At 32.8% G+C, this 14,540-nt stretch overlaps 1 protein-coding gene across 1 annotated transcript in view; it reads left to right on the top strand.

Annotated features, from left to right (window-relative positions):
* The window catches only part of LOC150101943 (caveolin-1-like), an 83,692-nt gene extending 70,706 nt beyond the window's left edge, over positions 1-12,986 (top strand). Inside the window, exons 3-4 of the mRNA XM_090400516.1 lie at positions 6,467-6,709; positions 11,432-12,986. Of these exons, the coding sequence (XP_090256642.1) occupies positions 6,467-6,709; positions 11,432-11,551 (363 nt within the window). The 3' untranslated portion in view covers positions 11,552-12,986. The remainder of the gene's footprint in view (positions 1-6,466; positions 6,710-11,431) is intronic.
* Positions 12,987-14,540: the final 1,554 nt, after the last annotated feature.

The following is a 14,540-nucleotide window of genomic DNA, read 5'->3' as shown; positions in this document are numbered from 1 at the left end:
TCTTGTACAAGTCCTGTTGATTAGGAAATCAGAACCTATTCAAACCATAATAGCTTTCTTTTACGAGTACAAAACCTTTGAAAATTGTCTCCGTGTGAAAGTCATTACTAAGAGGATGCCAAGAAGATACAAAAGTGCGTCTAAAGTGCGTAATCATTTGCTTTTATTATGTTCCAAATGACTGGAGGATGTATACCCCCTAAAAGAAGGGAGGGTGGGTTGGAATAGTCAGAAGTCATTAGATGGACGAACTCAGTATCCCGTTGTCTTTAAACGTTTCGGAATGGGAAATGGGTATGGAGAGGGGATTGGCGAACTGGGTCACGTTCAGTAAGTTACTTTTTTTTTTCTTCCTGAGCTCAGGATTGAATTACAAAGGCCATCACAGACTTAGAAATGCACGATATGTCTCTTCATAAAAACACTTTTAATTAAATGTCAGCAGTCGTTCTCTTTTTCCCTATTCTCTGTCCCCCTTTAAGCTATATTGTTGCTACAGTTGGAGAAAAGGAAAGGGGATGGGGGTGGGTGGGTGAGAGAAGGGAAACCAAGCAATACCAGCATTGTATGGTACTTAGCATGTCTGCTAAATTTCTTGTTTTTCAGTGCGTGGGAGTTGCAGCGAGTAACGTAAAGGATGAAGAGAAGGAAGAATTCATTCATTGAACGCGCAGCAAAAACAAGTGGTTTCACAGATGCGCGCATGCGTACTAGAAAATTAGGGAGAAATAAACCAGCGATGATTTTAACGACCCACACGTGCTTATTGCATTTTTGTATAATAGCGAAATTATTATTATTATTATTATTATTATTATTATTATTATTATTATTATTATTATTATTATAACATATGTAGATATAAAAGTGTGTCAAATGAATTTATAATTCGCCCATTTGTTTTTTATATATTTTTATTTTTTTATTGAATTCAACGGATGACTTTAAAGGCCTATAAATTTGGTTTTCGCGATAAAAAAAATCGAGTCATAGGAAGAAAAAACTACTACTACCGTTATCCTATGAGACTGGTAGTCATAGGATACCGGTAGTAGTAGATTTCAAATGAGACATTTGAAAAGCTGCTATGGCAGTTTTTTGGGGCAAACCAAATCTTTCTAACCAAAAGGGGTTCTGTCAGATGATCATTGTGGGTTAACTAACTAACTATATATATATATATATATATATATATATATAGTTATAATACTAAGAATAATGAATTTAAAATACTAAGAATAGTGATCAGAGCTTTTTACTTAAATCTCGGTTCTAGTCATTAAATTCTTTAATATATATATATATATATATATATACATATATATATATATATATATATATATGTATTAAAGAATTTAATGACTAGAACCGAGATTTAAGTAAAAAGGTTTTAATATTAAAACACGACTAGTTTCGGCTTGTAACATTCATCAGGTGACATTAGAAAAGAAAGAAAAAAGGAAAAAAATCACCAAAACACTGAAGCTTAAATAAACTATGAACAACACAAAGCGTCTCTATACATAATTGACACTGAAACGTTGTTGGTTGTATTTAAAGCTGTTCTTTCTTTTGTAGTATTGTTGGGAAAGTACGTGCTAAGCATCATGTTTTAATATTAAAACCTTTTTACTTAAATCTCGGTTCTAGTTATTCAATTCTTTTTTTTTAAAAAAAATGTATGTTAACCGAGTTAATGATCATTCTTTCATATATATATATTAGGATAACCAAGTAATTTCATAAGCTTGGTTATTTTACTCCCAATCCCAAGTATGCAAACAATTAAGTTTGCGCCTGAAACAAAGTTCAAGTCTAAAGATGGTACAACACCAGGGCAACTCCTTGTAAAAGTGGGTAAAGCTCTGATCACTATTCTTAGTATTTTCTCATAACGTAAAGCACATCTCACTAAAAGATGTATACAGCAATACATTATGGGTGGGGTCACTACCCAGACCGGTTTCAACCTTTTTTGAGGTCTCCTCAAAAAAGTGACCCCACCCATAATGTATTGCAGTATATATCTTTTAGTGAGATGTGCTTTACATTATGAGAAAATACTAAGAATAGTGATCAGAGCTTTACCCACCTTTACAATGAGTTGCCCTGGTGTTGTACCATCTTTAGACTTGAACTTTGTTTCAGGCGCAAACTTAATTGTTTGCATACTTGGGATTAGGAGTAAAATAACCAAGCTTATGAAATTACTTGGTTATCCTAATATATACAATATCCCCAAGTTTAAAAAATTTATTTTATATATATATATATATATATATATATATATATATATAAAATAAATTTTATTAAATATTTTATTATATATATATATATATATATATATATATATATATATATATATATATAGGTGCGCGAGGCCGTTTTATTCCGATCTAACTTCTGGAGAATGAGGGAGAAGTTTGATGTCCACTGACAGCCAATCAGAGATAGCTGGTCGAAAACTCTCATCAACAAGCTGCATCTGGTGAAGAGACGGCTGACACGTGCCGCCATCTCTTGCTCCCTAACCTTAACACAATTATTTGTTTGAAATAGTGTAGGTTCTAAGGTCGATTTTCTTGAGTTTAGGATACAAAAAGTTTGCGGGAGAGAAAATTCGGTTGCACATGGTAGAGATCGACTAACTCGGGAACGGTCGAAGAAGGGATTAGAAAACGTTCCAGGAGACTAGATTCGAACTGAGAACAGCTTTCTTCAGGCAGGCAATCAATATGGATGAAAATAAGTAAAGATACTAAAATTCTTAATTATTATAATTTATTACCATCTTATAGTACGCCCACAGATATGAGACCCTTCGACACTTCTGCGCATGTCAAAAGAAGGAGAATCCATTCCGATAATAGGGTAATCAATCCGTATTGTGGGATGAGTGCTTATTATTACACGTCTGTAAAAATTAACTTCTCTTTTATGATCATTGTAGTTTTTAAAGTGGTAACTATTTTGCTTGTATAACAGCCGGAAAATTTTACGTATAACTAACACGTGATTTCGCGTGTTGGTGACACCAATTCTTACATCGCCTTATTTCTTTCCCCCCTTCAACATGAATTGACTCTTCTTGGCAGTCTGCCAACGAGAGCTCTCGCTTCTGTTGTCGGACTATACTGATGTGTGTATATATTAATAACAAGTACTTTTGTTAGTAAATAAAATGCGAATTTAATTTTATAGAACCAAAATACTAAAATAGGATTATTAGATTTTTTTTTTTTTTTTTGTGTGTGTGTGGGGGGGGGATTTTGGTTCATACGAGAGAATTACCAATTTGTTACTGAACATTTGAGGGGAGTCATAATGTTTGACAGTTTGTGGCAAAGGAAAAGGTGACAGATTAATCTACTGATGACGTTTCTTATAATTGCTGTTGTAATGTTTCATGAATTAAACTAATAAATTGATGAAATTCAATATTTAACACTTTAAAAATAAAATAATACCCGGCAATGAAAACACCCACTTTGCTTCAATAACACACCACACTACAGGTTTCACTATAGCAGTTACGAGTGCATTGGGATTAATTACCCTTGGGCGCCAGTGATTTTAATTGTTCCATCTGAATAATAATCGTGCCTAGTAAACATTAAGTGGCATATCTTGATATCGAGGCCTGTAATATTACGTTATACGTGTTCCCTTAACTTTCTTTGCAATATTTTCTTTTAAAGAAATACATGATGAGTGATGAGTAATCTGCATCCATAGCTTCGAGCATTGTTGTTACATGAAGGGATTCTAGCTGAACTTTTATTATTACTGTTATATATGTATGTTAAATAAATACATAAATTAATTAATTCTCCAAGGTCTCTTTATTCCCCAAAGGAGTCTGCGAACTTTTAGGAATCAGTAAGCAGCTAGTTTGCAATCTTATTCACTCCAGTAGCTGAATTCCTGCATCACCAATTTCTAGACTTATGGTGATCACAACATTACAAATGCCACCATCTTATGTTCCTAACTGTAATCTCAGTTTTGAATGAAATAGTGTGAGTATGAGGTCAAATTTTCTCCGTTCTGGAGTTAAAATTCTATTTGCTTGTGCCAAAAGATTGGTCAAAGATGGTGTGGAAATTAGTCAGGAAAAAAAAAAAAAAAGGCTAAAATTCTCTGGTTCGAGACCACACTCATACATATAATGGTCTTTCTTCTGCTGATTTAGCGTTACGGAAGTCACCTCAATGACACACTCAAACCGTCCATGCATTTAGTTTATTTGTTATTTTAATTAATTTATATTTACTGTTTTATTAGACACTGCAGCCTTAAAGCGCTTTTTCTTTTAACCAGAGTTTAATAAACTTTTTATTTTTTACTTTTCTTTTTACAGAGTTTAAACCCTGACAGTCAGGAAAATCGACTGTATTACTCACACTGTTTCAGACAGCAACAATATGAGTTTGGGTTTAGGATCACAATATGGAGGCAGTTGTTTTCTTTAACCCTGTCTCAATGTTTTCAAAATCATTTGTAACCATGAGCTCACCTTCGGCTGTCAATTCATTTCAATCGGTTAAAGCGAAAGAAGCTCCACTTATTCTTCCTGTTGTTTTATTTTTTTTAGATTTTAATTCTTTTCTGTTTTCGTGTATTTATTTCATTTAATTTTTATCAACGACGTGACATTAATATTAAATATTGAAAATAAAAATCTGTTAAATTTAATTTAATTAAATATAATCAACAATTATTTACAATAAATATTTGTTTAAATTTTAACATAATATATTTGTAATTTATTTTGTTGTAACTCTCTGTTTAATTTTAAAATACACCTTTAAATTATTTATATGCTTCATATTGATAAATTTTTAACAATGAAAGTAAAGAACGTGATATTTTTAATGATATTTTTAATAATGGAAGGAAAAAACATGATATGATATATACAATATTGATATGTCATGAGACTTCTCCATGAAATGTACACTGGTGAGCTTGGATTCGGCTTTCTTTTGAATTGGATATTATAATGTACGTATATCATTTCGCTATTTGTTTGTTTAGCACGTATCACCAAATATTTTTAGCTATTGTTCGTTAGAGCACCCTCTGACGAACTCACTAAATTTCACTGATTTGAAAGGTCAGGTTAAATGAGAGTCATAAGCTCGGGGCATGTTTCATATTAGCCTTTGTAATTATGGTGCTATTTGTCAACACTGAGAACATGAATCGTAACCATGATTAAGAAATGTTACATTGTATATCGTCATTCACACTTGCCTGATTTAATGCTTGCTTCTATTTAGTATAGGAGGAATGGGAGGGGGGGATTAAAATCGGGATTTGACAGTATCACATTTGAAGGTTTTCTTTGTTTATAAACAGAGACACACTGTAACACACGGTATGTGTTTACTCCGGAATACTTTGGGTGTGCCATCATATCTTAAGAAAGATATTGCTTACAGCATCTTAAATCGCGAAGGGTATAGTTGTCAGATTTTTTTTTTTTTTTACATTTCCTTTTAAGAATATGGATGTAATATATTATTGTGTTTTGAGAATGCAAAATGACGCCCCCGCCGCCCGGTCAAAGGGGGAATGACGTAATAAAACTTAAGACACAAATTTAAGTAATTATTTTCCACTCAATTAGCTTTTTTATTTTTTATTTCGAGATATTAGTCTGGAGGTGGGGAGTAAAGCCACTTGATTTGTCTAAACACGTTCACTAAATATTTATAGGAATTATCTTTGTGTTTAGGACAGTACTGAAAAAAAAAAAAAAAAACAATTTGTCGTTAGAAGCAATGATCTTTCGTCTTTGCTATATTCAAAGGCTGGCTTAAATAAAATACTTATTATTATTTTAAATAGTATTTCTTTCGACAACTGAAGCTGGCCTTCATTTCGCTTGTTTTGTTTGTATATTTTTCTCTCACAGACGAATAACATCTCTCGAACTGACATTTTTGCATTTAAAAAGACTCTCTGTTTGCGCACGTGCAGTTGCAATACAAGTAAGGTGGTCGTAGGGGAATCACGAGAGTTTATTTCCGGTAAGGGGAAACGCGATCTGTTGTACTGGACCGTCACCAACGTAGAGAGAATAAACGACGCAAAATATGACATATGACAGATTTCATTGCAAATTGCATGAAACTGAAGTGACAAAATGAAATAACACCATCTTAGATATAAAAAGGTGTGGAAAAAAAGTCTGTGTAAATAAACGTTGTTTCTTTTTCTTTCATTCGTTCTTTTTCTTTTCAGTTTCTTTTTTTAAATTTCTTCCACTGTTTATAACAATGATGGGTGACATTTCTAACTTAATGTATGGTGTGTTCCTGACTTCATCCTGCTTCCAGATGTCAGCACTGGATACTATTTGTATGTATGCTATTGCAATAAGGGATGGGGGGAAAACTATTGGAGTACGTTCACATGATTAACCGACTGTGTTTTTTCTGTTTATTTTTGACCTTAACAGCTGGTGTTTGAAGACATCCTGGCCGAGCCCGATGCCACCCACGGATTTGATGGCGCCTGGCGGCTTGCTTTCATCGTTTTCTCTGGCACTAAATACTGGGTGTATCGTATTTTGGCAGCACTAGTGGCGCTCCCTTGTGGTATCATTTGGGGATTTCTCTTTTCGCTGTTGACCTTGCTGCATGTCTGGTTCATCACTCCTGTCCTGCGAACGCTGGACATTGTCTTGAACGTCGTGCGTAGGGTAAGTATTAAAAAAACACCCATCGTTTCCCTCTTGTTAATAACAGGTGTGTCAAATTAAATCGGTTTAATATTGCGTCTGCTATAACAGTGGAATTTCAAATCATTTCTCCAACATTTAAGGTTTTCCTACTTTTTTTCCTTTTATCCTTAAAAATATTATAAGGATAAGAGAGAGAGAGAGAGAGAGAGAGCTGATTTTATATTTACACTAAAAATTCTGTTTTAATTTACATTTTGTGATAAGAAAAAATTTTCATCAAGTATTTATGCGACATTTAACAATTACGCTAGTGCGTGCACCTTGGATTTTCAGACTTAATGGCTGAAAGTTCTATAAATATAAAAAATTTAAAATAATTAAAAGAATGTTATATAAAATATTAAATATTACAAAAAATATTACTTGAAACATATTTAATTTTTTTAATTTCGTAAATATCATTCCAACACCTTAAAATTGAGAATGAAGGGAAAATATTTATAAAGAATGTGGCTATTTTGATGAAATAATTTTGATTTTGATTTCTATGTGATGTTTCAAATTGAATATTGAATAACAAATGAGAGAATTTTATGTTTTTTTCTAATCTTGTGCGTTGACGTGAAATCCGCTCAAAGTGAAGTGAATTTTAATTCCACGTTTATTATGTATGCATATTACATTTATTTAAAATTATAATTTCATATCTGTAGTAGTTCTGGTTTATCCTATTTTTATGTTTTTTATCATGGATTTGAAATACGGAATTTTTTATATTTTTTATAATGAAATTTAAATGAAAAATGAAACATAAAGACGAAGAGGAAAATTATAAGTAAACTTGGTGAAATGGGAAGCCAGCTATAATTAACAGCATTTGTAAATGTAGAAACGAATGGATAAAATATGATAAAAATAAAAATAATATAAACAAAACAAGTATAGAAGGATTTAGGACAATCATAAAAACAGTATACGTTTCACAGATGATTTCTTATATACTGACATTTTCAATCTAGATTCACTTTCGGGATATGTAATGTAAACAATTCATTTATTGTCATCATTACATGACACTTACATAGTTCGATGACTCATCACCAGAGGTCCTGTATACCACACAATACTTACACGATGTACCGTCTGCATATACTATTCACTGTTTGCACCACGCCATCTACTGGTCATGGCATACTATTTTTGTCTGTAAAGCGCGTGTGTTCACTGGCCGATTTGCCTGTTTCATGGAACCAAAACCCAAGTTTCCGAGAGGGGGGAAAAACTTTGAAAAACAATTTCATGCCCTTTATTTAGATGTTCTGATATGAACCAAAATTAAACTAACGAAATTGTAATGGCATCTTTAATAAATAAATAAATTTCATTCACTTCTGTATGGCTAGAGCACAGTTATTATTTGTACCATTTTGCATCAGTTTTGTCACCAAAAATGTCACCAAATTCAGTTGGCTCAGCAGGTTTGGCTATACAACTTAAAAACTAAAATTCATCTATTCTGAGGTGGAAATAACACTCAGACTGCCAAAGCTTATAAGTCTTGAAGTGTTTTGTAGACTTCACCTAAAAGAACGTTATCTTTAGGCATATGCAAATATTATCTTTTAAAAAGATAATATTTGCATATGCCTAAAGGAAACAAGAATGAATATGGTCTTGAGGAACCATAAAAATATTTGCAATTTTTGCCGATCTTTGATTCTCAAATGTTAAAAGTGATATGATTTAAAACAAAATTGAAATTGGTCGACAAATCTTTGTAAAAATCACGAACGCAAAATTTCATCAAAATTCGTCTACTCACATCGACACATTTATATTGTTACAGACAAAGAGACTATAATAGGTGCTAATACATTGTCACAATACTGTCCTCAAAAAAGAAGTGTTAACATGTACTGAAACAGACCACATGGCCTCTCTTCTACTAAGGATGGTGATGATGGTGGTAAACCAGTTTCCGTGTCATTCTATATCACCAGAGCTAACTTTTTCCGGCTGTTTCTCCTCTCATCTTTACTAGTTCTGTGTCATCAGAAGCTGACTGTACATTAAAGTAATACACGGCATGCACAGTAAAACAAGGCCAATATAGAAAAACTATGAAGTAAAAAAAAAAAAAAAAAATTAGGTCATGTGAAACGCTTAATGGGACAAATGAACTTATTTCCGTTGTATCAGTATCACATAAAATTTTATAAATCTAGTTTATTTTAGTTATATGTTATTCTCAATGAATCTTGTGTGTATCGTATATGAATCTTGAAAAATAATGGAAATAAGTGCTGTATAATAGCATATACAAATACCAAATATGCCTCGCATTAGGACGACTTTTTCCTGCTAATATAGGAAAAACCGGAGTGTTATTTGAATTTTTAAAATATTTAACACTTAAAACAGTTAAAATTTGGAAGAAATTCCAACGTTAATCCAATTTATTTATTTATTTATTTATTTATTTTTTTTGGAGTAATGAAAAGGCCGTTGAGCATACCAAATGCAACACTGTCATTGTAAATATTTATAATCGGAATTTAGTTTTAGTCGCTTTCCCTAAGGCCGAAAAATCGCCACAACTTTTCAATGAAAATGCCAATCAATCTACGTGAAACTTAGTATGATGCCTTGTGAAAACTTTTTTGCCTGATGTTGAGGACCTGATTTTTTGAGAGTTTGCACAAATAATGCATAAACCTTTTGTTTTTCATTAATTTCAGATAATTCCGATCGTTTTAAGTTCTTTGGTTAAAAGAATTTAAAGGATTTAAATCTATATGAATGATACTTTTAAAGCTAGAAGAAACAATGCATTTTTTTTTATAAAGAAATGTGCGAATGAAACTTTAAATCTTATTAGACAAGATGCATAGATTTTTTTTATAGTTTAAAAATTGTGCATGATTTTTATGAAATGTTTTAAATTACATAAACTTTATTTTTATGAAAATGAGTACGTTTTGCAATTCCACTTTGTAAAATGCTACGAAGGTGGTCAAAGAATATTGTACCTTTTTTTTTTTTGAATAAAATTTATCAGTGTTACATCAATTCTAGCAAAAGAGTGCATTGCATATATTTCTAGTTCAACTCATAAAGGCACAGCCGGTATAGGAACTTGCGAGTGTAAAGTCCCTGGCAAACGTCTTCAGTAATGGATACCTTGGAGCAGCCAATTATTGCATTCACTCTAGCTACAGAAGTAAACTGTGCTCAATAAACTTCAGAACAAAATGTTTTTATGAATATTTTATTCTTTAAAAGTGTCTCAGAAGACAAATATTTGATACAATATACATTCTGGCTTAAAAATTCCAATATCCAATAGAAATTGACTTACCATTCAACAGGTCTGCATACGATGCAAATTATTCATGACTATAAAAACAGGGTTCCGGCCATATCACTTCATTTCTGTTTTTTGGTTTGCTCAGTGAGCTAGCCACATTCCAGTATCTTCAGGTATTTCAAGACGTCATCGTTTAAGATGATTCTTTGAGATGGCAGGCCGTTGGACAACCTGAAGCCCGGACAGTTACTGCAGAAGGTCGGTACGTTGGCTTAATGTGTCAGGACGTGTCGTTTCTGCACTATGGACATCGTTTCAAGAAGCAGTTACCATTACAAGACGAGCTGGCCAAAGTTTCCTGAAGGCTACGTCAACCGGAACAGACTTCTGTCTGGCTCTAGCAGTAAGATGGAACCCTGCTACTTCCTGTCACCATCACCAACTGTTTCTTGAGACAACTACGACCACAGTTAGAAGCAATTCCTACCAAGACAACTTAATTAAGAAGGCTCAGTTAAGTGTCATCTGTGCAAGAACACCGGTGGACCGGTGGTTTGTATCCCATTAATCACAAATAACCGCACAGCTTGTCGAAACGGGTGCCACGAACCCTAACGAATGAGATGTAATTCTGTTCTCTGATCAGTCCTTTTAGCCTACAAACGGTTTCTAGGCGTGGTTCGATCTGCAGAGAAAACGAGGAATGAGGTACCATTCCTCCAACATCAGAGAAAAGGGATATACATATGGCGGAAGGGTTCCCTTGTGCAACTGAATAATGATCAACGGCCGCATCTCCCTTCATGTTTTTGATAAGGATATCGTAACTGCGCATAGGTTCCGAGAACACATCCTTGATCCGCATGTGTAACTTCGGAGGGGATACGACTGATCCAGATTTCTGTTCATGCACGACAAATCTACTGCCTATAGAGCTCAAATGATGGAGTACCTTGGAACTTAAAATATCCAACAACTGCCGTGACAGGCACGATCACTAGCCTTAAATCCAATCGAACGTGTATGGGGCTCCCTTGGATATCGTATTGCAAGTGGACAGCCATCACTTTGATCACTTGGTGAGCTAAAGTCTGCTCTGGTGGAAGAACGGGTTTTGCTGTTACAGAATCTTATAGACACCATTACATTAAGAATGGGCCACTGCTGTCAGGCTTGTTTAACAGTTAGCGGGGATCAAAAGCTATATTGATGTTAAATGAACATATTTTCGAGCATATTGTGTCGACTGTTACAATCATGTTTAGTAAATTAAGTGATTCCTGCTTGAGTGTTTTATAGTTCTGTCTCTTGATTTACAAAACGAGCCAACTGCACATGATTTAACTATGTACACAAACAATAAAGAATTAATTTTTCAACTGTAGTCAAAGTACAAATTTACTTGACAGTATAATCTGTGTTTCTAATTTCAGATTTGGTCAGGAGTTATCCGAACCATTCTTGATCCTCTGTTTCAGTCTGCAGGCACATTCTTAGGAGGTATAAACATCACCAAGATATCAACTCGCCAAGAGGTTATAAAAGAACCATGAAATCCCAGCTCGCCAATTTGCAAAAAAAAAAAAAAAAAAAAAAAAAAGTTTTCAGATTAAGAAAGGCTTAGATAAGCCTAAATTTTTCTATAAAAGCAACCATTGAACACTTGAGAGGAAGTGCTTTTATAGTACAAACCAACTCGCTTAATTGAAGTATGTACATTTTTCATGTAATACGAATATATTTTTAAAAACAGAAAGTGATCTAAACTGTTATTCATCATTATTTTCGAACATATATGGTGTAAGAATATCCATTACGTTTGTATTTGGTTTATGTGACGTCTTTTTTTTGTTGTTGTTATTCATTTTCTTATATATTTTTAAAGAAAAAATATTAATCTCGGATATCAATAAATATTGGTATTGCTCTTCGCTCGCGAGCAGGGTAAGCAGTTGATATATTCAGTGCTCTTGCTGTTGCAGATTTATTTTTTCTGAATTTTATTTTATGTTTTTTTTCCTTATCAGAGCAAGGTTTATAGAAATTCGATATGAGAGAGAGTAGATTGACTATCGCGACTTAATTCGTGATATTACAGTTATTGTTCTTCCTTTTAATTGCTTGTTGCTCAAAATATCAATCTATTATTTTTGTAATGAAACATGAACATTTTGAGTCAAGGCGGATGTAATAGCTTACTGCTGATTTTCTGCCGAATTTAGTCTTTAAATTGATCTCGGATTTATTTTTAAAATTACCCACTGGGTATTCAATTTTTTGAAAGAGAGCATTTTCATTAACATTAGTTATAATACTAGCAAACGGATTTTTTTTTCAACTACTTAAAGAGATTTGTGTATGTACAGTGTTAGTCAAATATTGCTCAAACAAAAACGAAACCAAAGTTCTTCCTAATAAATTTGATTTGTTTAAGAAAAAAGATATATTCTTTTATTTTCTACTTAAAATATTTTAACATTTTAAGTAGAAAATAAAGATTTACTTAAAATATAAAATAAATAATGATAAAAAATTCGAACACCATTTATTTTTATAGTTCTTTGATGTTTAAAAGAAAGTGGAAAAAATTTTGCTTGTGTAGAGCATATTTGCAAAGTGGCTTTAATTGTCATTATGAACTTTGTTTTTGATTTGATTTTCATGTAGAATTCTAGAAAATATAAATAAAATATAAATAAAATCGGTTAGTTTACATTTCGGTTAGTTTACATTTTTTTTGGAAATAAAATAATATATATAAATAAAATCGGTTAGTTTACATTTTTTTTGGAAATTATAAAACGAAGCTTTTGCTTTTTAGTATAGAATGACATCATCATAGTTATATACACATGACATATTTTATGTTTTTTCATTGTCGTGCCCATGCTCACGTGCATGAGCAAATTCTCTTGGATGTATATTGAAATATACTTGTGTGATGAAGTATGTAAATGGTGTTTTTTTTTTTTAAATAAAAAGACTGTCTCAAAATAAATATTTGTATGTTTTTGTTTTATGTATACAACAATACTCCGAATTACTTAAAGCTGCCAAATTAGTGAACAAAGTCCACGAGTTGGCTATAAATAGAAAAGAATTAGAGGAACATCTATAATTTAGAAACGGAATCATATTTTTAGCGCCACCTGGTTAGCAAGTAATACTATGAAAACATTATGTAAAAAATAAGAGAGAGAATGGTTAGAAACATTATAGTTTAATTTAATATACACAAAGCCATAGAATTTATTATTATTATTATTATTCCAATAAATGGTCAGATGATTCTCATACATGACATATTTTTTCTCCTTTTTTTTATGCAGCGAATAATTTTAGCTGTTAGAAATCAGATTTTGAATTTTGTGTAAACGCAAATGTTATTTATATTCAAATAAGAAGGACTCACCGCGTGAGGGCGCTCTACTGAGCTACACACATCTCACCATCTTCTCTCCTACTGCTGAATTCTCCAACGATGCAATACTACCATCTACTGTCGATCACCACCACCAACAGTTTTTTTTTTTTTTTGTTGTTGTTGTTGTCTGTAAATTGCGTGTGTTCTAGGATCTGCATTCATCTGATATTAAAATTATCTAATATAATTTGTAGTTTACTAAACTACTGTAAAAAGGAGTTAGTAGGACAATGAACAAACTTCGATTCAGTTATAATCATTCTTTAACTGCAAATACCAACATGACAAACGACATGCAATTCTACATGACCGACAGCAAAACATCACAATATTACAGCAACCTATTATTTCTTATAAAAGAAATACTTCTAGTATTTCTTTTATAAGAAATACTTCTAGCATTTTTTTTTTGTTTTAGGGTAAATTAATTTAATTAATTCAAAAATAAGTCTTAATTCCGACACCTTATAGTTTTTAGAATATGATATAAATGAAATCAATTATGGAGAACGGATTCGTTGTAGATTGGGTGATTGATTCATTCAATCCAATACCCTTGGAGGGTAATGGATAGCAATGCTGTAGCCAATGAAGTTCTAACTGTGGCTCGGGTATTGCTGTTACCCTCCTGCCATGATCAGAGCTTTAATTGCTCAATAACACCTTATCCATACACTCTCCTCTACAGATAACGGGGAAGATGAAAAGCATTCTTGCTTCGCCATTTTAAGCCAGTCCTTATAAGAAATAAGAAAGGATTCGTTGTAATTGGAATCAATTGACCGTGAGATGCGGTGATTGATTCATTCAATCCCATACCTTTGGGATTGAATGAATCAATCACCAAAGGAAAGTGCCAGAGAACACTTTCCTCGGAGACTCAAATTGCTCCCTTAAGGCAAAAACCTTAAGAAAGCGAACTCAAACTCTCGAATCTCTGCGCCCCTGGGGGGTAACAGTGACAGCCGAGCCTCAGTTAAACTTCATTGGTACAGCATTGCCATCCATTATCCTCCAAGGGTACTAATCCACCACCTAGAACGAACCCTTATAGTCCTTATAAGGACTGGCTTGCACTCTCCACTACAGATAACGGGGAAGATGAAAGCCAGTCCTTA

This window comes from Typopeltis vanoorti, chromosome 11, assembly GCF_054136105.1.
Source record: "Typopeltis vanoorti isolate ZY-2024b chromosome 11, IOZ_Tvanoo_1.0, whole genome shotgun sequence".
NCBI lineage: Eukaryota > Metazoa > Arthropoda > Arachnida > Uropygi > Thelyphonidae > Typopeltis > Typopeltis vanoorti.
The sequence above is the reverse complement of the archived record's forward strand: the minus strand, read 5'-3'. Positions and strand labels throughout refer to the sequence as shown.